Consider the following 17,535-nt stretch of genomic DNA (forward strand, 5'->3'; position numbering starts at 1 on the left):
ACCTGCACGTACCGTGGCCGATTTAAAGGTCCAGAGGAGGCCCATTCACGGCCGCTCAATAGGCGCCTTCTGGCCCCGCCATCATTGTCTTGGGCCTCCGGGCCAATCGAACTGATCTTGCCCTAAACCGGACTGTCCGGTGGCCGTACAATGGCGGCTTCAGCCTTTTCTCCGCGGCGTAGGTTTATAGCCAGGAACCGTGGGAGCGACATTGATGACCGTGCCGAATCCGCCGACGACAGAAGCGGTCGGATAAGAGCCACGTCTTTTGTTTTGTGTCCAGTGGGTGCTGGAGACTCCTTTTCCATTCCCGCTTCCGGGAATCGCGACGTGCGCGCGGTTCCTGGCGAGAGACGAAGTCGTGTTTCACTAAGATGGAGCTTCCTCGCAGCAACGACTATTAATATTGAACTCTTTGGAAAAACACGCTTAGATTTTCCATTGTTGAGTGCCAGCTTTACGAAAAATGGGACGTTGCAAAGACTACGAACAGCCGTCTTCGTTAGTTTTTCTGTCAAAGTTAGCCCTGTGCAATACAATAAGAAGTACAAGCTAGTCGCACTGATCGGTCTTTTGTGGCTGAAATTACATGTGTGCAACAATAATGGTGACACAACGGGGGCTTCCAAGGGGCACTATTTCCCGGTATATTACGTACAGTGAGCTACCTGCAGCTTGAACCTACACCTGACGAAAGCAATTGTCACAAGTGTACCGGAAAGCATGAATTTTCAGGAAGCCTTTCTTGTTACACGCTGGGTTTTGTTAAGACAAATCGCTGACCGTTTACTTACACCATGCCGTTTAAAGCATACGCATCACCTTCTGTTTTTCTGCAAGCTCTCTCAGGAAAATGGTGCTTTCGGCAGGTACACACCTGAATGAGTCGCGAAGGATTACATAACAACGCCTCCCGCTTCCTCAGTGGCTGAAGAAAGGTTGTATGGCTGCCAAAGTAGCTCTTCGAGAAGAAAGGGGTGCTCAAAGAACACGGCGGGGGCCAAACCGGAACGCATGGTGAGAGCAGTCATTGTAGCTGCCACGCACAAAGAGATCTTTCTTCCGCACCCGAGGGGCGCTGCTTTGTGGGGTCCCCTTGTATCTGCGGCTGGTTGTCGAGGTGGGCGAACCCCACACTTTTCAGGTTGGCGTCTTGTAGCTGCGATCAGGAAAGCGGCACACCCTGCCCGGTCACGCACCGCTACTTGATCAGGTGGAGCGTACCGTACGCCCAAGAATAGAATAGCTGGGTATTCACCTAGACCTGCCGCCAACTCGACGGCAGCTCCTACGGTTAGTTCTGAAAAGATCAATTCCCATTGATTTGCAATGTTCATATAAACAATTCAGCTGATGCGTGGGCGATCCTAAGTGGCATATTGCATGCACCAAAATTTTGTTATTTACTGCTAGACATTCGTTGTGTTTATTTATAATGCTTTCAAAACATACTCAGGGTTATTACATTAGAGGAAGGTATGGGCAATCGGTACACTCGCAAAGAGCACAGAACACAAAATGTCTGTTCGAGTCAAAAAGAAGAGAAATGGTAAAGTCCATATCCTGTATCTGTACATAGTCTACATTGCCGCCCTACCCCTATCCTTTCCTACTATCGCTCCTCCCTTTCATTCCCTGCCCCTGTCCTCTTCCTGTCCTTTTACTCCCGCTAGCCACAGCTGAGGTGCTTGAGGTTTCTAAGGCAGATGCTGCAGATAGCAACATGCGTTCCTCCCATTTTTATTTTTATCACGAATAAATAGCTACTGACAACAACAACAAACAGTCAAGTTCGAAGGAGCACCGAATTGAAGATATATGTATTCGCTGCTGAAGTCTGTGAAGGGTCATGGTGATTCGGAGCTCTGCAATACTGTCGCCTGTGTAGTTGCTTTATGTGCAATTAATCACCAGATCCTGTAATGCTTCGAGCAGCAAAGCTAAAAAGCCGGATCCGAGTTCCTAAACATAGAGGTATATGAATTAGGCCCTCTATTAAAAGCATTTATGGCTACCACAGCTAAGTATGATTGCGTTTTCTAACGCAGTTCAGACGTTCGATCTAGGAGATCAAATGGTACGAGTCTGATGGCTCATATCCCGAAACATTACAACCATTGCCGGAGAAACACGTGTTTTGCGCTTTTATTTCGCGCAAACGTTTGAAAAATTACGTTAAATGTACAGTTTCAATGAGAAAACAACACTCGATCTAAATGCTACAGCCCAGGAGCTGGCAGGAGCTGGCAGGAGCTGCCATGCATGAAGCATTTAAAAGAATTGGATTGAGACTGTGACCTAGCAACGGGTGCGGGGCAATTTCATTACGTAAAATAATAAAGCAGGAAATCGATTTAACTTCGCTAGTAACTATTCCTTTCACTGCCAATCCGCAGAGAACAGACTCGAAAGAGGCGCTCGTTAAGACATACATGATAGCTGACAACAGTCGCCAAAACCAAGGAACACAGGAAATATATATATTTTTTAATTGGTAGTTTTTATCAATGGCAGATTGATATAAGCAGAAGAAAACATGCCACATTACGCCGGTAGGATCCGAACCCACGATCTCCAAACTTCGCGTCCGGTGCTCTACCTACTCAGCTACGGCCACTGCTGCCCAGTCTTCTGCTTTCGCGGGTATTTATGTGTAGTGTAGTAATAGAACCTTGAGAGTGTTCACTAGAGCCACCCTCGTTCATAGCGGCAGACGTAGTACGCACTGTATTACCGCTAGTGCCACGTAGGAACGTGGCACTAGCGGAAGAGAAAGCTCTGATGCTACCAATGGCATCAAGAGTGCCAGATTCTAGGCCCACGTTAAACTGTTAGGAGACAAAGGTATGAATGACGAGCTCTTTATATCATACATGGTTGTTTTTCTTCTGCTTTTATTATCTTGCATTGATGAAAACCACAAATTAAAAAGACACCCCCTCTGCTCCTTGGTTTCACTGAATATTCACTGCCATCGTGACTTTCATTGCGAAAATTTTGAAAACATATACCTTTATTATCTGGATATAAACTGATTTTCAAACAATTTCTGCGTCTTCTATATGATGTAAAAATTTCTGGTCAATATAAGCGCCTATGCGTAATGAATAATATATATTTGACAAGAGAAATAAAGCACCTGAGGGAGGCACACAAACTTCTCTAAGTAAGTTGCTGGGCGAGTTGGTTCCAGTATTCCATGACTACAGTGCAACGAACGGGACAAGAAGAAGGACACAGGTAGGGACTGTGTCCTTCTTGTCCCGTTCGTTCCGCTGTAGCCATGGAACAAACTTCTCAATATCTTCAACACCTTTAGAACAGGCGCTTGGAGTAATTGTAGGTGGACATGAACCTTTTTCGGCCTATTTATTCAATGCCATGGCTTGATTTTGACTCGATAGCAAGAACACGTTTTAAAGGCCAGTGCCAAGAGATAGGCGTAACCGAACTGGAAGCGCTGCCACAGCTAATAGTGCTCGGCTTTAATTGTGCCGTGCCTCCCGTACGCATGGTGCACCGTTAAAAGCAATACTTATTTCAATCTTCCAAAGCTTCAAAGGAGCAGCATTTCTTGTGGGACACGTTATTTGTGCATTGTCCGCACTTTTGTCGGACCACAGAGACCTGAAACACACATTATCATGATGTGAAGGGGAGGATACTGCACTACATAACTAGTCATTATTCTTTACGATTAGCATGACACCTCTTAATATTTGCAGCTAATTTATGAAACAAATGTTTTTAATGCATTAGAGCAAATCGAACGGTTAAGATTGTTTTGCGCAGCCACATATGTGAATCGCACCGTGAAAAGCCCTTCATATACCCGTTAATGCAAAAAAGAAATTAATAAAAAGGCCACAGATCCAGTACCGTCAAGCGGTTGAGTTACACACAAAAAGATATTTTTCCTCGCATTAAGGTTTGGAAGCGAGATTCGGTCGATGTGGAGGTAGTATATGCTCGGCTACGCTAAATTCAGTGTAGTGTCGTAATCACTGGACCAGTTGGAAACAAGCGCATGTCTGGAGGTATTTGCACGCTGAGAAGAAAACTTTATGATTGCCAGTTCCTTCGTATTTAGAAATGGAAGCTTGCTTTAGAAGCGCGCACAGCTGGAAACGAGGAAAGCAGCACTTGCGGCCACTAATAGGAACTTAGGCCGAGCGCCGGTTCGTCACTACCACACTTTTATTGAACACCACAGACTCGTGCACTGCACTCAAAAAAAAAAAATTCTAATAGGGGAGAACATATACGATGCAAGCATACCCGAATTTAAAGAAAAACACCCGCGCTAGAAAACCAGGTGCGCCTCAAAAACTGAACAAGTCTTCCTCCGAAAGTCATAAGTGGGGGGCTCATGCATGTCTTTTGACTGGCGGAAATGTGGCACGATATCTGGTGAGCAAATGCGCGACCTTTCGCAGCGAAACAAAAAACGCCTGTTTCGAAAAGATTGGATGGCAGCCAAAAGTCCTAGAGCTGGCAGGCAAGCATGATTGGCGATCGCTGGTGAGATTGTGTAGCACGTATTTACACACCTTCCTGTCTGCGCATTGCCGTATGTTACACACCCCCGCAGGAAAGAAGCTTCAGATAGAAAACCGTTTACGAGATCTAGTTCAGCAGTGCGGCTTTGAGGGCTTGATGGTGCATAGTCGATAAACGAAATGCAGCGCAGGAGCAGACGAGGACACAGAAACGAAGAACAGCACGAGAGCTACGTCTAACAAATTTAATTTTTCTCTAGATGCATATTTATACGTCAGTATATGGCGCATTATTAAAATTCCGTGAGTATCAATGCTTTAAATGCGCTAGCTCTTTATAACATGGGAATGTACACGGAGTGCTAACACATGCGCGTCCCGATCTATGCATTTTTTCAGCTCCAATTTATCTCTAGCTGCCCTATGTGATTCTTCCTTTGAGAGAATTTTTCTCAAGGAAAAGCTTAAAATTCGTTGACTCGCATGAAAGAATGTGATCTACAAGCGATCCTTCTCGGCGGTTCCTAACGCGATGAGGATGATCCCTTAGATGTTCTTTCGAATAACTTCCAGTCTGGCCGATGTACTTGTTCCTGCTTGAGCGAGGAGTTAGATATACGACGCGTTGCTCGCAAGCGACCTACGGTTGCTTGTAGCGCTCGTGCTGTTCGTCTCCTTTTCTCTGTCCTCCTGTCCTGCTGCGTTGCAGTTTGTTTATCGTTTTTTTTAGGCAAACAATAACTGTAATGGAAACCTAGCTGCCTGCAGAGTGGAAATAACTTATCTGTTCCGTAATGTTACCGTCACATTATTTTTCTCATTATCGTGGATTTCCTAAAGATCGAAAGGTGTTCGAAGGTAAGAGGATTCCCAGTCCTGACCTTTAACGACCATTTAAGCTTCAGGGAAGCTGTAAGGGCTCCACTGTAAGAGCTAGAAGCTAACCATGCACCCTGGTTTCTTTTGACAAAGACTGTACGTTTTCAGCACACATTTACGTAATTAAAACAGAATTGCAATGGGTTTTTCGGGAAAAAAGCACAAAGCAGAGCACGGCACAAAGCACACAACACATAACGGCGTTCACTGGCAGCCAGTGCTTCTAGCAGCACAACCTGAAGCACGCGCTCGCCGAGAGCAGTTCCGCTACTGCGCAGGCACTTCTACAATGGCCCCCGGGTAGAGAGGAGCCAGCCTGGCGACTCAAGGCGCAGTGCACATCACGGGTTCTTGGTAAGGCGGCTAATGCGAACGGTTTCATGGCCACGACGGCGGTGGTCAGAGGAGTGTATCAACGGTTCCATGACGTAGTTCACCGGGCAACTGAGAGACCACAGGGTAAGAGCCGTGATATTTGGCGAGGGACTTGGACCACAGGCCGGGAGTGCCAGAAGGGACCCAGAGCCAAACAAGGGAGCGGGCAGGTAGGCGGGTAAAGGATTGGCCAGAATCTCGGCGTCTTTTCTCTCGATGTTGATCGTGGCACATGAGGGATCGGGCTAGTTGGTGGCATTCTACGGCATACTGGGCGATTTCAGAAGCAGGCGAGCAGCCACTTGCGCGGCAACCACTGCCTGCTGAGGGATGAGTTGCTCAGCATCCGCAATCAGCAGGGCGTCCGCGACCTGTGCCTGGATGGTCTGCTGAAAGGACGGAGGAAGTGCTGGAGACAGAGCTGGAGCCCCATGCACGAGAGCTAGTTGACGTGCGACTTCTTCATGGATGAACCGTTTTACCCCTGCATGAACTGGGGCTCTCTTGCGACCGCGGCATCCGCGGATAGTACCTCGGCCTGTCGTATGCGGCGACAAGTGAGGACGCGTTGCTTCCGAAGCTCCTCGTAGCTCTGGCACAAGCTGGTGATGTAGGCAATGGTGTCTGGCTCCCTGGTAAGAAGCATTTAAAAGGCGTCCTCGTCGATACCTTTCATAATGTGCATGATCTTACCGTCCGCAGTCATTTGAGAATTGACGTGCTTGCACAGGTCCACCACGTCTTCCACGTAGCTGGCGAACGTCTCACCCGGCTGCTGCACCCGCTCACGCAAGCTCTGTTCAGCGCGTAGCTTGCGCACACCGGGACGGCCAAATGCCTCGGTGATTGGTCTTGAAAGCCGACCAGGCGGTGATGTCCGCTTCATGGTGGCGGAACTAGAGGCTGGCGATGTCAGCGAGGTGGAAGATGACCCTCTCGTAGGACGCCAGCCAGTCCTCGACATCATTGCCGCCGGTGCCGCTGAAGACGGCGGGGTCTCGCTGCTGCGGCATACTGGAACAGATAACCAGCGTAGGCGGCGGCGGGGACGGTGGAGCGGTGTCGCTCGGCGTATGGGATGGTACGGTGCCGCTTCTCACCTCCAGGACGGGATCAGAGTCAACTTCCACCACTTGCAATAGGTTTTTCGGGCACAAAGCACGAAGCACAGCACGACACAAAGCACACAGCACAGAATGGCGTTCACTGGCAGTCAGCGGTTCTAGCAGCACCAACCTGAAACACGCACTCGCCGAGAGCAGACCCGCTGCTGCGCGGGTACTTCTTCGTCGTTATAGAATCAAGTTACCCATGAACAAATCTCTGAAGAATTTATGTGAAAATTTTTAGAATTTAGGGACTGCAGTTGAATTCATCCGGCATTTTTAATGCGAAAAAAATTCTCATGCAATCATAGAAGAAATTACTTTCTTTGTGGATAAAATATTTTGCCTTTAAGGACTCAGTAGTTCACAGGGCTTAAAATTTACTTCGAGAAATTCTGAATCCTGCTGATGGTTGCAATCCGTGACAGCTTGTGGGGCTTTATTTCAAATTTTTGTGAAGGCGTTTGTTGTGTATATACTTCACATTAGTTTTGTTCTTCACTCACAAATGACTGTATTGTGCTGGCAGATAGCCTAGTTGAGTATTTTGTTTAACAATACGGACTTAATATGAATCCCAAATAGTGTAAAGCAAACGTAGGAAATTCGAGCCAGTTTAAGTTCCTGTAAGAGTAAACAGATTTTTACCAGGGTCTGTACCACTGAATGCATCTGACGGATATCCTCGCAAAGGTATCGAACTGAAAAGGCTTTGATGAACACCTAGGCGTTTATTTAGCCTGTGGTCTCAATGAGCACCGTGATTATTACTAGTATATACCGCAATATCAACCATGTTTCGCTTCCCGGCATTTAAGACGAATCACTTTTGGACCGAGGCTTTTACATTAAAACGTTACATCCGTCTCAATAGCACACCTTGCTGTGAGAATCAAGGAACTTAAACTTTATAAATCGGCTTCAAAAGGCTTAGAATGTGGTACTCGAGCTACATGTACCAATTAAATGAGGGACGTAAGTGAATCTAAAGCACAGAACAGTATTGGTTGCTCGTTATTCCAGAAACCGTTGTATGGTTGGTTGGTTGGTTTATGGGGTTTAACGTCCCAAAGCGACTAAGGCTATGAGAGACGCCGTAGTGGAGGGCTCCGGAAATTTCGACCACCTGGGGTTCTTTAACGTGCACTGACATCGCACAGTACACGGGCCTCTAGAATTTCTCCTCGAAAGAAATTCCAGCCGCCGCGGCCGGGATCGAACCCGCGTCTTTTGGGTCAGCAGCCGAGCACCATAGCCACTGAGCCACCGCGGCGGCCGTTGTATAACTTGAGGTTAAAAATATTTTCGACTGTAGGATTCATCATTATTATGCTATGAATCACCCGTTGTACTTCTTCCCTGAGCTATGTTTTATAGCCGCCGGGTCACTGGCACACAGTGAGGAAAATTCATTCAGTTATAGAACTGCAGGTCGTCTTTGCATTTTGATAATCCCGGACTTTTGTTCCCTTCTTTAATTCCGTGGCAATTCCAGGCGCCTTCCTGTTTTTCATTTCTTTTTGCGCTAGTACTACATAAAGCTATGTAGGATATACTGCCGTGCTCTACCGCTTTGGTTCGGTGATCACTGTGAGTGGCGCGTGCGATCGCAGTGGTTTGGATAGTGAAGATACGCGCCAAAAAGTGACAATATTATCCTATTCTACGATGTGCTAACATTAGAAAAGGGTCCGAAGATGAAAGATTTCTGGACTGCCTTTCTCTGAGAAGATTTGAAAGCGCAGGCGCATAAAAATAAATGCTCTATCTAATATTTATGCGTAACGAAGGTCCTCGAGCCTAATATCGACAGGCCAGTCCTTGGAATTACATAGAAACAGACGTTTTTTTGCATGCTAAGGGCTTCGAAAGCCTCCTGTGATGTTGAGGCACCAAATGGAGGCAGACGTTACCGGCGTCTGAATATCGAAGCTGGCTTGAACAACCAATACTGAACCCCAGCAAGGACTTCCTTCTAGTGTATCTCCGGTCGTCATTTTCCACTTCCTAACCTTGAAGCGTGTCTGACATAATACACTTCCCTGCTGCTGTTGCATTGGCACCGCTGGATCTAATTCCTTGGCACTTTCACGGTTTTTGACGCAATCGTAGCAATTAAAAAGTTGTAATTTTGATGAATTTGCTCCCCTTGCGGTAGAAACCCTCGCAGTATACAGGAGCGAATTACGAAAAAATCAATAATCATTTAACGGCGTTTTTTCCAAACTTTGATACAGGTTTCGATGATCGATCAATTGAGGAAAGCTGGCTTATTTTTGAAACTAAAATTATAGAACTTACAGCGAAGTTTATTCCCACCATCACATTTCGTGCCAATCCCAACAAACCATGGTTCACAAAGCATTTGAAAACACTTGAAAACAAAAAGAAGAGATTTTTCCGTGCAGCTAAACGCAACCCGAGTGCATGCGCATGGAACAAATATTACGCAGCCGAGTCAACATACCTGCAGTCCATCCGTGATGCCAAGCGCACATTTTTCCAAACTGACCTCCCCAAGATCCTAACAAATAACGCGAGGAAATTCTGGAAAGTATTAAACCCTGAATAGGCGCCGGTCATCACACTTGCTAACCCACTTGGCGAGATGATCAGTGGTATTGAATGTGCTAATATTTTTAACGCCGCTTTTTCATCCGTTTCCACACATGAAACGGATATGCCACTTTGTACCGTAACTGACAACCTAAGTTCGCATATGCCTTCAAACATCTTTTCTGTACACGGCATTATATCTATCATTGAAAATATCAAGATGTCACCTTCTGCGGGTGCTGATTATATTACCCCCAAGTTCCTAAAAAATACTTGCCATACTTCCGCACTGTATCTGTCAAAACTGTTTGCACAATCACTTTCCACAGGTAGCATACCCAGTGATTGGAAGGTGGGGAAGGTTGTTCCGGTGTTCAAATCAGGTAACAAAGAATCACCCCTTAATTTCCGCTCCATCTCTTTAACAAGTGTGCCATGCACAATCATGGAACATGTCATTTATACTCATGTAATGAACTTTCTTGACTCTATAAATTTTTTTCATCCTGCTCAACACGGTTTCCGTAAGAACCTATCGTGCGATACACAGGTGGCTATTTTCATCCATGACCTGCATGTGAACCTTGACTGTAACCTACAAACTGACGCAATATTCCTGGACTTCGCGAAAGCATTTGACAAAGTACCCCACAAACGCTTACTACTAAAACTGTCCAGGTTAAACCTTCATCCTAACATATTACAGTGGATAAGCGAATTCCTGGCTAACGGCTCCCAGTTTGTTAACGTTAATAATCAAGCCTCTAGCTCTGTTCCGGTAACATCAGGTGTCCCGCAAGGATCAGTCCTTGGTCCGCTATTATTTTCAATATACATTAATGACCTTCCAACGCATGTCTCTTGTAACGTCCGTATTTTTGCCGATGAATGTGTCATCTATCGCACTATCAACAACGCCTCTGATCAGTTCGCCCTCCAGAATGACTTAATCAGCGTACAGGGCTGGTGTAACAACTGGATCATGGAACTAAACCCCAAGAAATGCAAACTCGTGTCATTTCACCGAAAACGTAATCCTGTCCTCTTCTCCTAAAAAATCTCGCACGTCATGGTAGAATTAGCTCAGACTTACAAATACCTCGGAGTAGCATTGTCCAATGATCTAACCTGGAACGCGCATGTCACTAAAATCATATCATCCGCTAACAGAAGCCTTGGATTCTTAAAACAACATCTACGTCATGCGCCACAAAACCTAAAATTACTTGCCTACAAATCACTTGTCCGTTCTAAATTAGAATATGCCTCTGCTATTTAGAGCCCTAACCAAAATTATCTAATAAATTCTCTAGAATCAGTACAAAATCGAGCCACAAGATTCATACATTCGTGCTATTCATATAATTACAGTATATCAGCACTAAAAGCAGAGGCAGGCTTAACATCCCTGGCTTGTAGGCGTCGCATTACTAGTATGTGCTTGTTTCACAAATTTTATTTCAGCTCACTTCGTCGTCCCCCCTACATCAATCCGCCGGCACGCATTTCCCTCCGCATTGGTCATCCCCTTCAAGTAGCCCGGCCATGTACGCGTACAACTACATTTGCATCGTCATTCTTTCCACGCTCAGCCAAGGACTGGAACAGCCTTCCACACGGTATCGCCGCAATCACCTGCCCATCAACATTTGCGAACTGTTTAGCTTCTACCTTTAACAGCGAATAATATTTGTATATTACGTTTTTTCTTTGTTTATTCAATCTGATTTTTCAATGTAACCCACCCCTTATGTAATACCCCCAATCCTGGGGGCCTTTAAGGTAATAAAGTGAAGTGAAGTGAAGTGAAGTATACTTATGATATCAGAGGAAAGAGCGGTGAATCCTTTCTCGCTTGTATTCACAATTGCTACAGTGGCTGACTAGACTGTGAAATACCCTCAAAGCAGGAGCTGAAGTTTGTTTCATGTTCGCCACGGTTACGTTCTTCATGGATGCTCTGTAGTGTGAAAATACGGTTCTTTAAATACTTGACAATGTTTGGCGCCGTTCAGGTTCAGAATAATGGTGAATGACAAAAGAGAATCAGCAGTGCGAAATCTTGCAGAGATTTGGATTTGAAATTGACTGCCGATAAAAAAGGAATCCTTGCGTTCTGCTGCAACTAGAAGGTGTGGTAATAATCTAAATTCAAAGTAAACATAGGTTTATGGTAACCTGTAAAAAAACAAACATTTCAGAAGATTGGAGCCTAGAAATACAATGGTATATTAGCAGAAACATATTTCTGAGGTACTCAGTCATGACGACCTCCCGGATGCGGTAATGCAATGAATTGCAGGTACTTAATTGCTTTGCGACAAGAGCCATTACAAAAATTGTATACACGCACCGCACAGCAGATACATCAAGCAGGACCCCTCATCATGAGCTGCGTGTCACACGCAGTGGAACTGCACATCGCACATCGATCTCCCTGCGTGTGTTTAGTAGGTGCTTTCAGTTTCCAGCTCTATATGTTGCCGCCAAACCACAGGCCTAAGCATACCATCTGCACTCGCACTCGTCGTGCTTGAGCTCTCATTTAACTTCCCCATTTATTTTCTCTTTCCTCCCTTCACTCATGAATTCGAGCTGCCGTTGTGTTCTTCCTTTAGAGCTTAACAGTTAAACTTCATTTCTGCTCATTTTGTTTTCCACATTAGAAGCCATCGCGCTTAAAACGACAGAGTCAGCCAATAAAGCCATGCTGCTGCGACGCAGCTCCGAAGTTTCCATTGCGTGTATGAATTGCTCAATAATATGTGGTATCTCTTCTAGCTAAGAATACTTGGTTTTTGAAAACTTCAACCCGTACACAAAAGCAAGGCATCACAAAAACCTATGCCTCTACTGGCTGATCAGGCATCAAATTTTTATTGTCTGATATTGCTCATGTGCAAATTAAAAAAGAAAAACAAGTGTGCTTCCTTTCAGGTTATCTAAAACGCTGTTGAGCTCAAAATATTGGAGACTCTTACTCCGCATTAATCGTCATTGTGAGGAAGTCAATTTCTTATTCGCTAACCAAGTAACGTGAAAAACGCAGTTGTGTTTTGTCGCTGTACCTCGTTTTTGAAAATATACTTCTATTAACTTAAAGGGATTCCTCTTTCATTTTTGTGGCCATGCTTGTGCAGTACCTTAAATTTATGAGGCTCACGGAGGAAGGTTTACAAACAAAACTTCCATTCGAGCAAACGTTAACCTAAATGGCTTTGCAGACAAAACACATTTACGCATATCTAAGAATTTAGAAATACTGTTTTGTTTTTGTTGTGTGATAAAAAATATCAAGCTTTGGAAGTGGAATTCTCGAAGTGGTATTCTCGTGTGAAGGTTGCATTATTAACATGAAAAGTTTCGTAGCTGTGAAGGCAGAAAATTGGAAATTCTACCTTGACGCTGGCACCAAACTGCGCTATTGAAAAGATGCGTCTTATTTGGTTATGAATATACGCCGTGTACGAGTATATTTTTGATTCTTTGGCTCTCTTTTGGTCCGCACCATGCCCAAACGGCGTGCAACCAGGGAGGGGTGTTTCGCCATACAAGTTGTATGATGCATACAAGTTGCACCGACTCTGAGCAAACAACAGGAGTGAAGGGTGTGAAGGGACAGCAGGTTATGTCCTCCTGCTGTCCAACAGAAGACCTTTTCGGTCATCTGTTGGGCATCGCCCGACAGATGAAAAAGTGTGCATTCGTTCCGTTGTTGGGCATAGCCCGACAAAGCGTTTCTCTTGCTATTTCTGCAGGAAAAATTGCCCGCCATCTGGTCGAAATTATGGTAGCCTGCAAGTTGATTAATTGGCTTTCCTCCCGAGGTTAGCAGCGCCATTGTGACGCAAAAATATTTGTCAATCATGTGGTCTTGAAATTGCAATTGGTGGCAAAAAAAATCGCGTCTTGGCTTCCAATCCAGCAGGCGTGCGTTATGGAGAATTGTCTAATGACTTTGCCGAAATCGAAGACAATTTTAATGACGAAGACAACTATGTGCCCCCTTGGACAAGCATTGCGTGCCATTTGCAGCGAAAGCGATAAAAGGCGGCAGAAGGAAGACATACTTCTTTTGCAAGACATGCGAGAAGAAGCCTTGCTTCCACTCAGAAGAGTGCTTAGAGAGGTGCCACACTCTAAAGAAGTTCCGCTGAAGCTCTAGCGAAGCTGAAAAGCAATTGTATATTAAGTATTAAATACTTATAATCAAATCATGACGAAGCACTCTCTTTCTCTGCAAGAGGCTAGAAGGCCTGGACGAACGCTGGCTTGTGTACCAACCAATAAGGAAAATATACCTGGCCAGAAAGGGTTGATGATATTTAGTGCAGATAGTGTATCTAAGAAAAAAAAAAGCATATCAGTGCGCAGAAGAAGCAAACAAAAATCACTATCAGACATGGTCATCTTGCCCTGAATGTAATTGCAGGAGACAAAGAGTGCTTCGCGTTTTCTGAGTGGTCAGTTCCGAACTGCGAACCAGAACTTCATCATAAAGTTAAGCATTCAGAATGCATCACCAGATCTCTTTGGCATACGGATATCACAGGCTTAATTTGTAAATACTACAAGGACGTGCATTCGTGACGATTCGCTTCTAGCCTGCCGACCAGTTGTTCTGCTAGCAGTTGCCTGTGTGCTTATTTAATGCCAGTGACCCGCAGGAAGAACAACGAAATCCGGAAGGAAGCAACACCACAAGAAGCAAACGTGAACAAAAACAGCAAATCATACATACTTAATCTATTTTGCGTTTGTTATTCTAGCTGAGATTGTAGTTTACCAAAAAGTACGAGTATATTACCCGAATATACCTAGACATGAAGAACGCTAGTAGATCCTAAGAAAGTTCCTATGTTTCTGAACGAACGCTGGCTTTTGAAACTCACAGCTGATTTGATGCAAGGCTGATGCAAATTAGAAAGCTTTCACAACATCACCGCGCATGTAAGCGCCATCCCTGTTTCCTGTTTATTCGTTTGGCGTACTCGCAGAATGAAACTTAGAAAGCATTACTAAGAAACAAAGAAAAACCCATAGATTCTCCCCGCGAGTAAACGAGAGCAGTTGGTCAGCCGCATTCCGAACTACAGCAACGACCGATAGCAATAAAACCTGATATTGTTATCTGAGTAGAATCTTGGCTAGAGCCTGACATAGCGTATTGTAAAATGTTTCCTGCTGAGTACATAGCTTATCGGAAAGACCGTAATCGGCACGGATCAGGCATGTTCCTTCTTGCGCATGACGGAGTTGGAAGTGCGCGCTTGTACTGTGGAGACGATTCTTCAGAATATATTTGTTGCAGAATAATTATTTTTACAGAATAATTATTTTACAGTTTTACAGGCCACCATCCTCAACGAGCGTAGAAGCATTTCGTAGCCTTTCACGATCACGCTGTCTTATTGTAGGACGCTATTACACTTGTGGGTGATTTTAACATGCCCGAAATTGTACGGCAAGACCGCTATCCTTTATCAGCTAGCAGCTCAACATTTTACTAAGCCTTCTGTGAGGTCATACGAAAAATGAACTTGTTTAGTTTGTTAATTTTCCTACGTGTTATGGCTCAGCTGGAGGCAATACGCTAGAATTGTGATTTAGTAATAGCAAAAATTTCGTAGAAGCTTTTCATCAACCCCAGGAATCAGTGATCTTGAAGTCGTAAATGCAACAATAGTATGCAAGAAAGTACCGATTATCAAGAATTCTCCGAGAAAGGTTTTTGCATGTCAACAACGAAATCAAAGTGTCATAAATGAGCACTTAGGGTTAGTCCTGCCAGTATGGTTGGAAAACAGTAGCGAATGCAACGTAGAAAACTTGAGGAAAATGTTCCGAGACGAGCTTCTCTCTTAGGCAGCTAAATATATTTCCACGAAGGTTTCATCAGCAAGACATAAAAAGGATAGAACTTGGATTAAGAAAACACCTCGTTAATCAATAAGAAAGAACGCAGGGGTCTACAAGGCATTCAAAGAAACACTGGATCAGAACACTATCACTAAAAACCTGAAATTGGTATGGAAGATGGCAAAAAGAACACTCATGTCATCCCTAGCTGAAAAAGTGCCATCTAACGAAAAAGAAGTGTGGCGATATATGAAAAGCAACAAAATAGACAGCGTTGGTGCTCCGCCTCTTTGCAAAGATGGTGATACGTTAACTGATGATACCGCAAAAGCTGATTACTTCAATGTACATTTTCACTCTGTATTCACAGCTTGTTGTCGAGTACCGGTACGTTGAATTTTACGAAATGGTACCTGAAATGCACATCATTTTAAATGAAGCTCTAGTAAAGGCGCTCTTGTCTAACCTTAATGTTCACTCTGCTCACGTTCCACATGGGATATATCAAATCACGTCTTGAAGTGCCATACTTGAAATATTGCACCTATTTTAGTGGAATTGTTTACCAAATCATTCAATTCTCCAAAATTAATTAACGACTGGAAAACAGCGAATGTAACTCCAGTTTTTAAAAGCGGCCCTCATGATCTGGTAGGCAGATATATACCGGTTTCGTTGACGTCTTTTTGCTGCAAAGCACTGAAACACGTTATTTTTCTTGTCCAAATAACCATCTTCATGACAATGATTTTGTCATTCCGACCCAGCATATTTTTCGCTTGGGGTTATCCTGTACCACTCAACTTACCTAATTCACAATGTTGCCCACCCAGTCAACAATAGTACCCAAATAGTTGCTCTGCTGATTGATTTCCAAGTTGCTTTTCATGTAGTCTCGCGCCGCCGCGGTGGCTCAGCGGTTATGGTGCTCGGCTGCGGACCCAAAAGACGCGGGTTCGATCCCGGCCGCGGCGGCTAGAATTTCTTTGGAGGAGAAATTCTAGAGGCCCGTGTATTGTGCGATGTCAGTGCACGTTAAAGAACCCCAGGTGGTCGAAATTTCCGGAGCCCTCCACTACGGCGTCTCTCATAGCCTTAGTCGCTTTGGGACGTTAAACCCCATAAACCAAACCAAACCATGTAGTCTCGCATATTTTATCTTTGTACAAACTACCATTTCTTGGTCTTCGCGATTCACTTCGCGGTTAGCTTAAAGGTTATCTCTAAGAACATAGGAAAAAAGTTGTTTTGAAAGGAGTAACGTATTGAATGGTTCAAGTTTTGTCATGCGTACCGCAAGGATCGGTCCTTTGGCCGCTCCTGTTCCTCATTTATATGAGTGATTTAACTGAAGGCATTGATTCGACTGTGGGATTCTACGCGGAAAATTGCGTTGTATATCACCTTCTGTCATGTTCCGGAGATATGAACATGTTACAGCTCGGTCTTGAGAAAATATGGTCTGGGTGTGTCAAATCAAAGATGAATTTGAACGCTGCAAATTCTCATTATATACAATCCACGAACAAAAAGAAAAAAGTCTCTACTTCACTCTTTTTAAAGGCTCTATTGCAGCGTGTTAACGAGGTCAAATAACTAGGCGTCACATTCGCTGGGACATTGAACTGGACATCCCACATCGCGTTAACAAGTGCTGTAGCGTATCGCGTTCTGCACTTTTTCCAGAGAAATTTCTAGTCGGCACCCAAAGGTTTTAAGGAAACTTTGTACCTTACAAATATTAGGCCCGTGTTAGAATACGCTTGGGTAGCGTGGGAACCGTTCACAGATGTTCTAGAAGACAAGCTAGGGGCTTTCAACAAACGGCTTGAAGATTCGTTACAGGCGTCTGCAACTACGCAAATCACAGAACGTCTTGAGTGGAAGCTGGTGTCCGCACACAGAAAGATGTTCAGATTAAAGCTTTTAAATAATGTGAACAGTGATAGCACAGGAATCGAGAAAGACATATATTTAAAACAACCTGATCATGAATCCAAGAGACGAGAGAATGGAAAAAAAGTCAGGCCATATCAAAGTCGCATGAATGTATTTAAGCAAGAATGTAATCTATCAGAGCGAAATCCGCTCCCGGGTGGGATAGCATCGGTACCCAATTTTTCATCTGCCATAGAGAGCATCACATAAATCTGATTTCACACTTCCAGTGTTCTGCATTTTGAATTGTGTAACATCCTTTGTAATTGGATACTTGCGTCCTGTCATATGTGTTGTCCGCTTTTAGTTAATAGTTGTTTGTA

At 44.4% G+C, this 17,535-nt stretch overlaps 1 protein-coding gene across 1 annotated transcript in view; it reads right to left on the bottom strand.

Moving 5' to 3' along the window:
* Positions 1-1,088: 1,088 nt before the first annotated feature.
* LOC149338295 (uncharacterized) overlaps positions 1,089-17,535 on the bottom strand; it is a 101,413-nt gene continuing 84,966 nt past the window's right edge. Inside the window, exon 3 of the mRNA XM_089550303.1 lies at positions 1,089-1,159. Within this exon, the coding sequence (XP_089406429.1) occupies positions 1,141-1,159 (19 nt within the window). The 3' untranslated portion in view covers positions 1,089-1,140. The remainder of the gene's footprint in view (positions 1,160-17,535) is intronic.

The sequence above is a fragment of the Amblyomma mixtum genome, chromosome 6 (assembly GCF_055824585.1).
Source record: "Amblyomma mixtum isolate Tamu chromosome 6, ASM5582458v1, whole genome shotgun sequence".
Classification (NCBI taxonomy): domain Eukaryota; kingdom Metazoa; phylum Arthropoda; class Arachnida; order Ixodida; family Ixodidae; genus Amblyomma; species Amblyomma mixtum.